This window comes from Chinchilla lanigera, unplaced genomic scaffold, assembly GCF_000276665.1.
Source record: "Chinchilla lanigera isolate Chin_1 unplaced genomic scaffold, ChiLan1.0 scaffold00059, whole genome shotgun sequence".
In the NCBI taxonomy this organism is placed as follows: domain Eukaryota; kingdom Metazoa; phylum Chordata; class Mammalia; order Rodentia; family Chinchillidae; genus Chinchilla; species Chinchilla lanigera.
In genome coordinates, this window is record NW_004955460.1 from 7,943,546 (window position 1) to 7,957,838 (window position 14,293).

A 14,293-nucleotide genomic window follows, 5' to 3' on the forward strand; every position below is an offset into this window, starting at 1 on the left:
GAGGAGTGTGAATTTACACTCCTCTCATTGGCACTTCCATCACTCTTCCCGCTGGCACTGCTGTCATGGCAACAATGGAGGAGGTGCATAGCACGGGCTCATACTTTTCCCACTGGTTCCCCATGACTGGGTTTTAACTTAACAATTTCAGGTGTGCAATTTCATTTTTCAACCTTATTTTGAGGTTTCAAACTAGGTATGTTTTCCCAGAATTTTTGCAGGCTTGTCTAATTATATGGATGTGATATCTTCTCAAACTTCACTGAAGATAATAACTGGAATTTTCATTTAATACTCTTATTTCTTGCAGTAATCCTGTTTCCTGAAAGGCCAGAATATTTGCTTTTCAAGCTGCTATTTAACTTGCTGGCTGTTTTCATATTGTTTATGCACATCTGGAATCAGCTGTTATATTTATTTCCATCAGTATTTATTGGGGGGCATTCTTGGCATTATAATAGTTACTGTCCTCCTGGCCTTCTTCCTTGCATGTAACAGCTCACTGCAGAGTTCTGCTATGACTGTAAGGTTTCTGAAGCAGTGTGGAAACCTCCTTCGCTTGACTGCATCAGTAGGCAAGGAGCTACTACAGAGCCACGGTAATGTGGAGATGCCACTGCTGTCCTAGGAGACCTTCCCCTCCCCACTCTTAATTAAATCTGCAGGCCTTTGTGCCATTGAATTTCTTCTGTGTCTTACTTTTCTCATTGCTGAGACAAAATACCTAACACCCAAAGTTAAAGGGGAAAAGGTTTATTTAGCTCACAGTTTATAGAGTTTTCAGCCTATAATTGACGGGCTTCAAGGCAGGGTGGCATAGTAGAGAACCAACAGTTCATGGTGGTAGACGACAGCAAAAGCAATGATGGTGGTGAGGGAGACAGAGAGGGAAAGGGAAAGGCAGAAAGAGAGGGAGGGAGAAAGAGAGATCTCTTTCTTTCCCTTACATTGTATCCAGTCTACCAAGATTAGGGCAGTGCTAATCCAATCAGTGGACTGATCCAACAATCACCCACCCTTAATCCCAGCATTGCACCATGAATCAATCACACACTCTAGATTCAGCTACCCCTGAAAAAAAAAAAAAACCCTATGACTGCATGAGGCTTTGAGGGAGACATCTAGATGCAAACCATAACAATCTCCTACCCCCAGGCCTTTGCACCCTGTAAAAATTTTTATAAAATACCCAGCGGAACTATAAAATATATAGCCTCTTGCCTCTTTTGTGAATATAACATAAGATCTATGAGGATAAGAATGATATCTATCTTATTTCTGTTGTATTCACTACACAATGGTATAAGTATTTAGTAAATCAGGGTCACTTTTTTGGAACTAAAAATAAATAAATATATTTACTCAATAATTTTTCTTGTTGAACTTTATCCTAATGAAATATCCAAAGATGTTCACAAAGACTTACATTGAAGGATATTCATGTGGCTTTATAGTTATGAAAAACCAAAATTACAGCAGTAGTTATCTAAAGTGTTATATTTATTGTACATATCTTGAATATGTAATAGAAAGCTTTTCTCTTCATTTATCCTTCCAGAAGTACAGCAACCTCTAGGAGTCAGTAAAACTCATTTTATCTTAGCCAAGAAATAGTTTTTGATATACTTTTCTTTGAGACAGACTCTCACTATGTATTTCAGGCTGGCCTTGGACTCACTATGTAGCCCAGGCTAGCCTCAAACTCATGGTGATCCTCTTGCCTCAGCCTCCCCAGTGCTGGGATTATAGGCATGTGCCACCATGCTCAACTTGACATACTTTAAATAAGATGATTGGAAATTATGCCTTTTAAATTAATGAAATTTTTAATAGTGTTATTTAATCTTTATTTTGACTTATGCTACTCATTTATAGAAAATCAAATTTCAAAACTCTAAGGGTAAGTGAAGCTATCTCATGTAATCATACTGTGATGAGCATTCAGTAAATAGATAATATTTTTGTTTTATTCCAGAAAACAGCTCCTTGAACATGGTGAGGTAAAGCTCTGCTCATTTCACTCTGTGGTAGGCTACTGCGTTAAATTCTAGTTCAATATAATTCACGAGGGCGCCGCCTTGCTTGAGTTGCTGAGCACTGGTAATGCATTGGTACTGAGCCTTCTCTCCAGTCTGCTCTCACATTTGAATAGTAGTAAGAATTTGGAGGCCAATCTGGAAAATACAGAACAATTACCATTAAGAAATAACCCGTTAACTTTTGGTATGTTCTCTCTATAACATCCTCCCCCTTGTACGTGTGTGCATGTGTGTGTGTGTATGTGTGTGTGTACAGATGTTTTCATGTTGTTGGGGTTTTGTTTTTTTTTTTTTACAGAATTAGTATTTTGCACATATGCAGTTTTATGTCCTGAAAACGTTTCCAGGCCATTGAATAATCTTTGAATATGTGATTTTTATTGGCCATGTACCTGTAGAAATATAGCAGTTTGTTTCTTGTTCCTGTTTATTAGTCACTTGGGCTGTTTCCTTTTTATGCTGTTAAATATATACTTCAGTAATCATCTTTGTAGTGCAGCTCTGTGTTTTGATTATTCTCTTAGATAAGTTCCTAGAATGGCAGTTTAGGTTAAGGGAGTTGGCTCTTTCCTAGGCTCTGATAAACATTTTGAAATATGAAAATATACCAATTTATTTTGTCAGTGCTTGTTGATTTTCTCTCTCCAACATGCAGTATTAATCCTAACCTTATAAATGGGCATATCTCATTATCTTTAACATTTAATTTGAATATTAGTGATTTAGGACATAAATACTTAGTTGCCATCTACTTTTTGTTGCATTAGTTATTTTCACTTATTTGTTGTCCCTTTTTCTAGAGAGTTGATATTTTATAATGTCTGTTAGAGAAGTTTTCTTTGAAACCTTTGCCCAGTAGAATTGTCACCTAGATCAAAGTAGGGTACCCCACTAATTAGTACATATATGTATATGTATATCCTATTCCTTTTAAAATGATTGTGTTCCTGTGCTGGTGTCACTCCTGGTATTGACTGAGTGACCGTTTGTGTGACAAGCACTCTTCCCTATATCTGTCCCTAGGCTCACCTCTCACACTGTGCAAATCCTTGCTCGGATGGCACCTTTTCAATGCGGTCCATGTAGTGTAATCATCTTACAGTACAGCTCCCGCCTGTGGCCCACTGCGCGCCCTGCAGTCCTGGGCTCTTTCTCCCGCCCAGGTTCTTGGCCGTGCACTCACCTCTCTGTACTGGGCTGGAACAGGTTCATTTATTTGCTGTGTCCACTTGTTGCCAGCCCCTCCTAAAACACTAATGTCTCCGCCGCACAAGGGTGGAAGTTGCTCAGAGTTGTATCTGAAGCTGCACAACAGTGCCTGGCCTTTAACAGGCATTCAGTGGATCTTTGTTGAATGAATAAACGTTAATAGGCATAATAATATGTCAGATCTTTGGCCTAATGAACAATAATAGTTTTCATATACATACTTATTTGTTGTAAAACACATAAAGTGAAAGTGTCACTGTGTTTTGTATTTTTACAGCTGGTTTTTCACACACTGCAGTTGTTCGCATTTGCAGCCCTTGCCGTTTTGATTTTGAGGCTGAAGCTGTTTCTGACACCACACATGTGTGTAATGGCTTCCTTGATCTGCTCTCGACGGGTAAGGGGTCCATTGTTGTACAACTGGACTATGATAACTGAGCAAACACAGTATGGCTGCCGGGGCTTTGCCGGGTGGTCCAAAACATAAAAGGACTGAGTGTTTGTAAGTTAGCTAACCTAAGCAAAGTGAGTCAGGTGGCTTTGAAAATGATTGCTAGAGTGTAGCCGATGTTTCTATGATGAGTAAAGCGGCTCGTTCCCCTCTGTTGGTGTCCTGTCCTCAAACACAGTCTCCAGCCCCCAGAGCCACCCTGTGGCACCCGTTCATCACTAAGCAGATGCTGAGGAGTTGCTCTGAAATAGTCCTGCTTAGCTCAGAGAATCCTAAGACAAGCCGTCAATTCTGTGGTTCCCTTACTGTATCTAATGTGCAAAATCGCTAGATAAATTAGCTAGAATTGTGTCACCTCTAGAAGCACCTACATTTTGAGTATGAGTGTGTCTGAAAATATCACGATGCTTATTTCCCTGAGAAGAAAAATACATATCAATGCTAATAGATTTTTCCTAATTAATCAAGATGTTCATAAAAGGTAGCCACATAGTAAAGGATTGATTCTGGGATGGTTCAAAATTGTGATGTGCTAATCTTAACCCCTAAATTGGTGCTAGAAGGATTATGAATTCCTTCTACAATTATTTTGAGAGGAGAGAAGGCTCCATTTTATCTGGGCCCTGTAATTTGAACATATGTATTGTTCTTAAGCAATAGGTGATGAAAATCATATGTATTTGCTTGCTGAAAGCAAAGGGTAATATGCTTTGGCTTGAGTAATAAGGTGAGAATTCATTTTCAGCCTTATAGCACTCTGTATAAAATTATAAATAAATGGGCTTTTTTTTTCTATTTCAGCTCTTTGGCTGGCTGTTTTACAGAGTTCGTTTTGAGAACGTTATCTTTGGCATTGTAACAGTGATGTCAATACAAGGTTGTGTAAATCTCCAAAATCAATGGCAAATAAGAGGAGAATTTATTAATTTGCCTCAGGAAGAACTTCTACAATGGATCAGATACAATACCAGACCAGGTAGTACACAGCTGGTTAGTTATATGTATCCTCACTTTTATACTCACCTCACTGCCCCCCCACATATCATTCTATAGTGAGCATTGTGTGTGTGTGTATGTGTGTGTGTGTGTGTGTGTGTGTAGAGATGGTCCTTGACTTACAAGAATTAACTTTCGATTTCTTGACCACATTAAGTACAAACTGTGCTGCAAATCTGAATTGTGATCTTTCCTAGGCTAGGCCTAATAATCTGACTGTGTTACCAGCATCTCATAGATACTGTATTTTGTGTTTTCCTTCAGAGTTAACACTGAGAATGCGTAGTTACTTTGACAGTAAATATTCAATTGTTTTGCTAAGCCTGCATAAGATGCCTTGTTTTTATTACTTGTTTTATTGTGATGATTAAAAATGATCATAATCTTCCTAATTATATGGACATTTATCATGCAGAAGTACCAGGAAGTAAGCATTTGGTCTTTCGGTCTTCCAATAAACAAAGCTGAAAGTGAAGGCAGGTGGTAGATTTTGCTATATTCCTAGTTATGACCAAGTGCATACATGCCACTCAGAAAGTACCACTAATAAGAAATGAACTGGCTTCATGAGATGTATAGGTGATCCAGTCTCAGACAGCAACTAAGAGAACATAATGATGAATATTTTCAGACCATCTGAGGAGAGACCACAGTGTTCTCCTTAGGCACATCCACAAGACCATAGGCTTCATAACACACAGGGTCATTTTGGAAATACGCCATGAGACTTGCCTTTCATAGCAATCTCTCATTTCCTAGCATTAAAAATGCTTTAACTTCACAAGATATGAAATATCCCCTTCTCGCTATTCCTGTATGTTGCTCACACGTGACAGGAGGCTGCCACCCAGAGGCCCAGAGGCTGAGCTGTGTGTTCTTTATCCGTGCAGTGTTTTTTTTTTTTTTTTCTTGGTTTTTCTCCGGTACCGGGAACCGAACTCACGACCTTGCGCTTGCCAGGCAGGCGCTTTTGCCGCTGAGCTAAATCCCCAGCCCCTATCCGAGCAGTCTTGGTGACTCACTTCGCTTTGCTGTGTCTTTTTCTTCACCTATGCAGTGAGGGAAGTGTAGCTCTCCCCAAAGAAGTGTGCAGGTAGAATCGCTTGATCCTTGTGAATATACTGAGCATAGTCCCTAGTGCCAGTGTAACAAAAGTTAGCTATTAGACTAACAGGCAAGCGTAACTACTGAGTGAATAAAAAGAATAATATCAATGAGATCTATCTACCTATCTATCTATCATCTATCTATCATCTATCTAATCTATGGCTTCAATTAACAAATACAGGACCTTGGATATAGAAGACAGGGGCTCTACCTCTGACATTCACCCTAAATCCCTATGGTTATTATTTAAATATCCTTCATCTTTCTTAATTTGCATTCCAACACTATGGATAAGTTTAATTTTTGGATTTCTTGTTTTTCAGATGCTGTTTTCGCAGGTGCCATGCCGATCATGGCGAGCATCAAGCTGTCCACACTGCACCCCATTGTGAACCACCCGCACTACGAGGACGCAGACCTGAGGTTGGCAGCTGTTGGCCATCTCACCCTGACTCATGCTCTGCCTGCTGCTGGTTCTCAGGCATAGGGGTGTTTCCTCTGTCTCTGTCTCTCATCCTTGTATTTGTGTTGGAGACTTAAAAAAAGTATAGTAACCATTCAGAAGAGACAGTATGTACCTCTTCCTCTGAATCTCAGAAGAGTAGAATAATCAAAATGTATTTTTTCTTAATGAAAAATGCATCATACATAAATCAAGAGAGACAGAGAGGCAAAATCTGTTCCAGGAATACTCATATGTAGCAGCAGGGGAAGGCTGGGTCCACCTGGATCACAACCTTTGCTGTAAACTCCACCAGTCTCTCTGCCTGATTTAAGAGACATTCTAGATCTTACTGGTGTGCAGTGACTTGAAATGTGCCATATTTCATGCTTTGATGAAAATTTGGGATATTTTTCTAGCTGAATATGAAAACTATAGTTTACACAGAGGGCTAAAAGTTTTGTTTTCTTTACTTGACTAGTTTTTAAAAATCACTTTGATCATTCTGTTAGTTCTTAAGGTCATCGTTTCCTCTTTTGGGCTATCATTAGAGGTAAATTTCTAAAGCTCTATGTCTCATTGTGATTATTAGGCACTCCATGTGCTCCAAATCTTAAGTAACATTTAACACACAAATGATAATTTGTTCAGGATTTCATAAGAATTCCAGCTTAAAGCCACATCTCTCCTGTGCCAATAGCTTAGTGACCACCTGTGATTCTGTAAGGTATGTTTTCTTTTTGATGTATGTATTTATTTTATTTTTCTTTGCATTGCTGAGGATTGAACCCAGGGCATGGTACATACTAGGCACGCACTTCCCCCTGAGCCACATCCCCAGTGCTATGAGGTGCTCTTTCTACCTTCTCCGACACCCTCGATGCCCACAGTGTACATATTCTATTTGCTGTATTCAGTTTCAACTCACCTACTTTTCTGAACTTCTATCAGTGAAATTATCTACTGAAATCTGTCTTTCACTACATACAGCCTCCATCAGAATGTATTTCATGTGCAGTTAATTATTATTGTGGATTATGTGAAGCACAATTTATATTCAGAACTCATTCTCACTAGAACTCTAGACAAGGCTGTACAGAACAAGCAGAATATTAACAATTGAAACTGCTCTTAAGATGGTGGGGATATAGCCCAGTAGCACCTCGCCTGCCTGGCAAGCATGAGGTCATAAGTTCAATTCCCCATACCAAAAAAAAAAAAAACTACTCTTCAGTTTAATGCACTCAAAATCTAAGGAGGAATGTGCAAAGGGCTATTTCGGAAGTAATCCATGTTATTTTCATATATATCAGTACTCCATCCAGTAAAGGTTGTAGTTTCAAATTGCTAGCAAGTTTTCTTTAGTCCATTATCATTTATTTAAAATTCTTATAATTGTTACTGTTTCATTTTAAAGGGCCCGAACAAAAATAGTTTATTCTGTGTATAGTCGAAAATCTGCAAAAGAAGTGAGAGATAAACTGCTGGGATTACATGTGAACTATTACGTTTTAGAAGAAGCGTGGTGTTTTGTGAGAACCAAGTGAGTATTCACACTGGGCGTTATGATGTGCCACATTTTATTTTATTTTATTTTATTGGTTTTTCTCTGGTACCGGGAACCGAACTCACGACCTTGCGCTTGCCAGGCAGGCGCTTTGCTGCTGAGCTAAATCCCCAGCCCCTGATGTGCCACATTTTAAAGTAACAAGTGTTTCACTTTATAACAGTAGTCCTGATTCGCTGACTCATCAACACTTTCTATTTTAAATAAATTTCATTAAAATTTTACCCTGGATTTTATTTAAAATCATTTACCTAGAGAAGTAAGATCATACCATCATTTAAGTAGAATATGATTTTTAAAATATAGTTTAGTGTCTTGCATTTCTATTTGAAGTATTTTTGTTAAATTTATTTTTTTATAATTTTTCAAAGTTTTATGATTTTTTCCACAAGATGCTGAAAATGTAGTTGAATTTACAACAAAGCATTAACCTTCTACTATAGCTTGGTATTATATTTGTAACAGTTAACAATGCAAAATGACATAAGAAAAACATCACTAATTAAAATGTAAAATTTTTTTGAACTTTGCACTTCTAAAAATTAAAAAAATGAAGGTGTTCAGTGGATCTCTTGAGACCTTTGTTTTAGACTCCTGACAGAGGTGTCAGTTGCTGCTCATACAAGAGTTCCAGGCAAGGTCGCTGTCTCTTAGAACAAAACAAACTGACCACCGAATAAAAGAGATTAAGTGTATTGGTTACAGCGTCCAGTTTTCAATCTAAACTACCAGACATATAAAAACAGATTGAAAAGTTTTTATTCAAAACCTCCAGACATACCAATACTCTCAAAATTAAAAGTGAATATAAACTGATTCAAATAGTCACAGGTATTGGATTTAGTAGCCAAAGACTGTAAATAAATATATGTAAAAGATTGAGAAAAATATGTTCTAAGAATTAAGGAAAACATGATAACAGTGAGTGAAGAATCCCAACAGAGAAATAGAAGCATCCTCCTCCCATGGAAATTCTAGAGCTGAAATAATTGAAAGGCAAATTATTTAAATGTATTCAACAACAGATTTAAATGAAAGCAAGAAAAATAGTGAATTTGAAGATAAATCAAGAAAAAGTCAATCCAAACAATCAGAGACTAAAAATACCGCAAAAAATAACAGAGACCTGTTCAAGATTATTTTAGTTCAATGTATGGGAAGTCTTAGAAGAAATAAAAAGAAAAAGTGGCAGGAAAAGTACCTGAAGAAATGTTGGCCAAAAACTTCTCAAGTATGGTGAAAACCTTTCACTTAGAGATCCATAAGCTTAAAAAATCCAACTAGGATAAACTCAGAGAATCCAAAGCAAGGTACATTGCAGTCAGACCAGTGAAGACAAAGATGGAGAGAAATCTTTAAAATAACAAGAGGGAAAAGATAGTGTGATGAACATCTGCTTCATCATCAGTAGTAGAAAGCAACAGACAATGAAATAATAATTCAGAGTAGTGAAGAAAAAAATCAAGAATTCTGTACTTAGCAAAACTATCTGTTTTAAGTGAAGGTCAATAAAGACTTTCAGATCAATCAAATCTAACTTCTTCCCAACAGACCTAGATGGTAGAATGGACTGGAAGTCCTATAGCAATGGTGGTGAACCTATGGCATGAGTGCTGCAAATGACTGTTATCATTGAAAGCTCCGAAAGGTTTGCCATCACTCTCCTATAAGTTAGGGAAAAATGACACCAGATGGCTATATATATATATATGCATGGCAAGTGGTGAACATATGAATATTAATTACACATACTAGTGCTGAAAGAAGTTATCACTAGCAGACCTATATCACAAGAGATGTAAACTAGAATCTTTCAGGCAGAAGGAAAGTGACACAGTACAGAAACATGGATAAACATGAACCCATGAATAGCACTGCAAACAGTACCACATAGGCCAGTATTAGAAGGGGTTTTCCTTGCACAAATCTTAGAAAACATAATCATCTGATTAAGTGTATTGTAGCATTTATAACATGTTTAACTAAAATGTACTGCAACAATAGTGTATGTCTGTGAGGGGGAAATAGAAGTATATGACTGTAAGACTTTCATTACCTATGTACAGATGCTTCTCAACCTACAGTGGGTTACATCCTGATAAACCAATCATAAGTGGACAATGTAAGCTAAAAGTGCATTTAATACACCTGTACCACCATCTATCATAGCTTAGCTTAGGCTACCTTAACCATGTTCAGAGCACTTACATTAGCCTACAGTTGGTTCATTCTGATAACATAAACCCATTTTATAGTAAAGTGTTAAATATCTCACATACACACACAGATAGATGTTTTATAGATGTGACAGGATGCAAAAAGACAAAACACAGCATCCAAGCAGTGCAGATGCTCCTCAGCCTAAGATGAGGTTATGTCCTGAGAAGCCCATTATCATTTCAAACTATGCTAAGTAGAAAAATCACTGTCTAAATATCCTATAAACCCTAATGCAATCAGTGAAATTACAAAACAATGAATTGTAGCTAATAAAGCAACAATAAAAATTAACGTGGAATCATAAAAATTGCTTAATTCAAAGAAAAGCAGGAAAAAAAATGGAAGGGGAGAATAAAGATCAAATGGGACAGATAGAAAATAGATAGCAAGATGACAGACCTATACCTAACAACATCAATATTTGCATTACATGCAAATAGTCTTTTGTGTTAAATTACGGCCCCTCCAAGATGTTGATGTCTGAACATGCAGGAACCGCGACTGAGTGAATACTCTTGAGATGTGAAGACTACCTCAATTATCCAAGTAGGAACAATGTAAGTGCAGGGGCCTTATGAGAGAAGACAAGAGTCAGAGGTGAAGGTGATGTAACTATGAAAGCAGAATGTGGAAAAGGCAAGTGGATGACTGGAGCCCTTCCAGCATCTTGATTTTGGACCTATATTTTGCTTTAAGTTACGCAGTTTGTGGTGATTTGTCACAGCAGCAATAGGAAATTAATACAAGATCAAATGTCACTAATAAAAATCTGGAAATGACAGACTGCTTAAATAAAGACATGGAAATGACAGACTTGCTTAAAATAAAGAAATGAATAGATTAAAAGTTAACAAACAGAAAAAAGGACACAGGTTGCTACTGCTAGTCAAAAGACAGCTGGACTGGCCATAATACTATGAGATAAGGGACTGGGGATTTAGCTCAGTGGCACAGCACCTGCCTGGTAAGCACAAGGTTGTGAGTTCAATTCCCAGTACCAGAAAAAAACAAAAAAATACTATGACATAAAGTATATGTGAATGCAAAGAATATTATCCAGGTTAAGCACAGTCACTTTACAATGAAGAGGGATCTGTTTTTGAAGAGACTGTTGCAACCCTAAACACTGATGCGCCAGATAACACAGTTTTTAAATACATCAAGCAAAAACTGATAGAATTATAAAGGAAAAATAGACAAACCCATGATACAGTCAGAAATTTTAACAGCTTCCTCAGGAATATGCAGAATAAGTAGAAACTTAACAAGTCTATAGAAGACTTGAATGATACTGTTGACAAATATGAATTCATTGACATTTATAGAACACCACACCCAAGAACGTATTGTAGGCGTTCTTCTCAAGTGTAAACAGACTATTTACAAAGAAAGACCATATTCTAGGCATAAAACAAGTCTCATTACATTTTAAATGATTCACATCATACAAACTATGTTCTGTGTTTATGATGAAAAGAAAGTAGAAATAAACAACAAAAATACATGTGAAAATCTCCCAAATGTTTAGAAACTAACAATAGAAGTTAACTTGCTAAGCCTGGTAAAGATCATCTATGAAGAAACTATGACTTACATCATAGTCAGTGGGGAAAGACAATTCACTGAGGTCAGGAACAAGAAGAGAAATTCCATTCTTACTTCCATTAAACATTGTATTGACTGATGTGGCTAAAGGAATTAAGCAAGAAAAAGAAATGAAAGGCATACCACTTAGGAAGAAGTAAAGCTACCTCTTCAGGTACAACTTACTTATCTGTAGGTAATCTGGTGGAAGTACCAGAAAATTATTAGAGCTAATAGGTGATTTTAGTAAGAATACAGGATACAAAATCATTATAAAAACAATTCAACTTAGCAGGAACTTGTAATTAAAATTTTAAATGGCATTTCTAATCATAAGAAAATGTGAAGTATAAAGGATGTGCAATGACTGCACATTAAAAATGACAAAGCATTACTGAAAGAAACAAAATATCTAAATAAATGGAGAGATGTGCCATAGTCATGTTATAAAATAGTGAATTATATTAAGTTGTCAGCTTTCCAAAAATTGATCTACAGATTCAATTCAATTACAGTAAATAATCCAAACAAGCATGAAAATGGAAAAGCCAATTCTCTAACTCATTACAAAATGCAAAAGATTTAGAAGAGCCAAATCAACTTTGAAAGATAAGAATGAGCTTATGTGGCTAACATTATCTAATATGAAAACTTATTATATAGCTACAATAAACAAGACAATGGTGCTTCTGGAGTCAGGATAGATGAATGAAATGAGCCTGGAAAAAAATATGCATATAGACAACAGATTTTTGAGGAAGATGTAAAAACAATTCATTGGAGAAAAGAGCCTTTTCAACAATTAGTGCTTAAATAATTGGGTATCTTTATGCTAAAAAAAAAGAAAAAAACCTTCAATTTACACTCCACATCACGTGTAATACTTAACTCACTATGAATCATAGAATTACACAAGTAAAAATATAAAAGTTCCACAAAAAACCATTGTGACCTTGTGTTAAGCAAAGATTTCATAGATGTAATGCTATACGCATGATCTCTGACAGAACACACTGATAGGCAGTCATTAAATATAAACTGCTGGTCTTTTTAAAAGACTATTAGGAATAAAGAATCAACAATAGTTGGGAGAAAATATTCTCAAAGCCTATGGCTGATAAGGAACTTTAGATGTATAAAGAACTCTCAAAACTCAGAAACAACCCAATTAAATTAAAATGAGAATGAAATACCCTTAAATACCTAATACACTAGCTAAATAAAAGAGACACTGCAAATTTTGCACACCCATGGAGACCTGCAACTCTCACACGCTTATGTAAATGTAACACAGTGCAACCACTTTGTAAGACAGTTTAGCAATTTCCTAAGGAATCACACATACACCTGCTACGTGCATTTACACAAGGTCAAAAGGAAGCACACATCCATACAAACAACCGTACACGAATGTTCACAGCGGCTCATTTCTGTGATAGAAAAAAGATGGAAGCAACCCAAATGTCTAAATGTTGAACCTATATTTTTTTGAGATGATGATTTAAAATCTTTAAGTTGTTGAATAACTTAGTCTGGCAATCTCAGAGCTACTTTCTGATTTATGCAGTTGCTCTGAATATGAGGGCATTTTTCTTTTTTTTATTTTATGGGAAAAATAAAATTTCAAAACAAAATAAAAGGAAAATAACAATAGTTAATCATTGTATATTGTTATTTTCAAAGTAGTTACTCAGAGTGTGATACAAACATAAAAAAATTCTCCAAATGATATTAGCAAAAACCTTTCCTTTAAATGGATTAAGAGAACTAGTAGTATAGCTAACTTGTATTTTTTTCCTTTTCCCTTCCTTCCTTTCCCCTATTCCCCACCCTAGTTTCTCTCTCCTTTTGAACAATTTCTTCCCATTTCACAATATCTATTATACATTTTGGACCATATTTACTCAATTTCATTTTCTCATACCAGAAAGACAGTATGATGGTTACACATGTGAGTCTGATTTATTTCACTTACGAGTATGGTCTTGAGTTGCCTCCATTTACCTATAAAAGCCTCAAGTTTATCCTTCTTTGTGGACAACAAAAACCCAATAAAAAAAAAAAAAAAAAACCCATATCTTTTTTTATCCATTGCTTGGTCGATGGGCATTTGGATGGTTTCCAAGATTTAGCTATTACAAATTGTGCTGCTGTAACCGTGGGTGTGCATAGATCACTGTGGTGTGATGCTTTTAAGTCTTCCCAGAAATATACTTAGAGGGGAATAGCTGGGTTAAATGGGACCTCTAATCCTAGTTCTTTGAGTAATCATCATTCTGATTTCCACAGTGGTTGCACCAATCTACACTCCCACCAACAGTGGAGAAGGGTTCCTTTTTCCCCACAGCCCTTCCAGCATTTGTTATTGGTTGATTTCTTGATGACAGTCATTTTTTGTGGAGTGAGGTGGAATCTCAGTGTTGTTTTAATTTGCATTTCTCGAATGACCAATAATGTTGAATGTTCTTCCATATATTTGTTTTCCATTTGTATTTCTTCATCTGAGAAGTGTGTATTCATCTCGCATGCCCATTTTTGGATTGGGTCTTTAAATTTGGGGTGAATTTGATTTTTTTTTTCAATTCTTTATATGTTCTAGATATAAGTCCTTTGTCTGTAGACAACTGGCTAAAATATTTCCCCATTCTGTGTGTTGTCTTCACTTTGTTGGTGGCTTC

General features: G+C 36.5%; 1 protein-coding gene across 3 annotated transcripts in view; it reads left to right on the forward strand.

The window, feature by feature from the left end:
• LOC102007742 (probable C-mannosyltransferase DPY19L2) overlaps positions 1 to 14,293 on the forward strand; it is an 89,075-nt gene that overhangs the window by 72,125 nt on the left and 2,657 nt on the right. For 2 of the 3 annotated variants that reach the window (XM_013521291.1, XM_013521290.1), the window contains exons 17-21: positions 1,976 to 2,027; positions 3,526 to 3,645; positions 4,501 to 4,675; positions 6,126 to 6,225; positions 7,662 to 7,787. In XM_013521291.1, coding sequence (XP_013376745.1) covers positions 1,976 to 2,027; positions 3,526 to 3,645; positions 4,501 to 4,675; positions 6,126 to 6,225; positions 7,662 to 7,787 — 573 coding nt within the window. The remainder of the gene's footprint in view (positions 1 to 1,975; positions 2,028 to 3,525; positions 3,646 to 4,500; positions 4,676 to 6,125; positions 6,226 to 7,661; positions 7,788 to 14,293) is intronic. The other variant, XM_013521292.1, reaches the window with a different exon arrangement.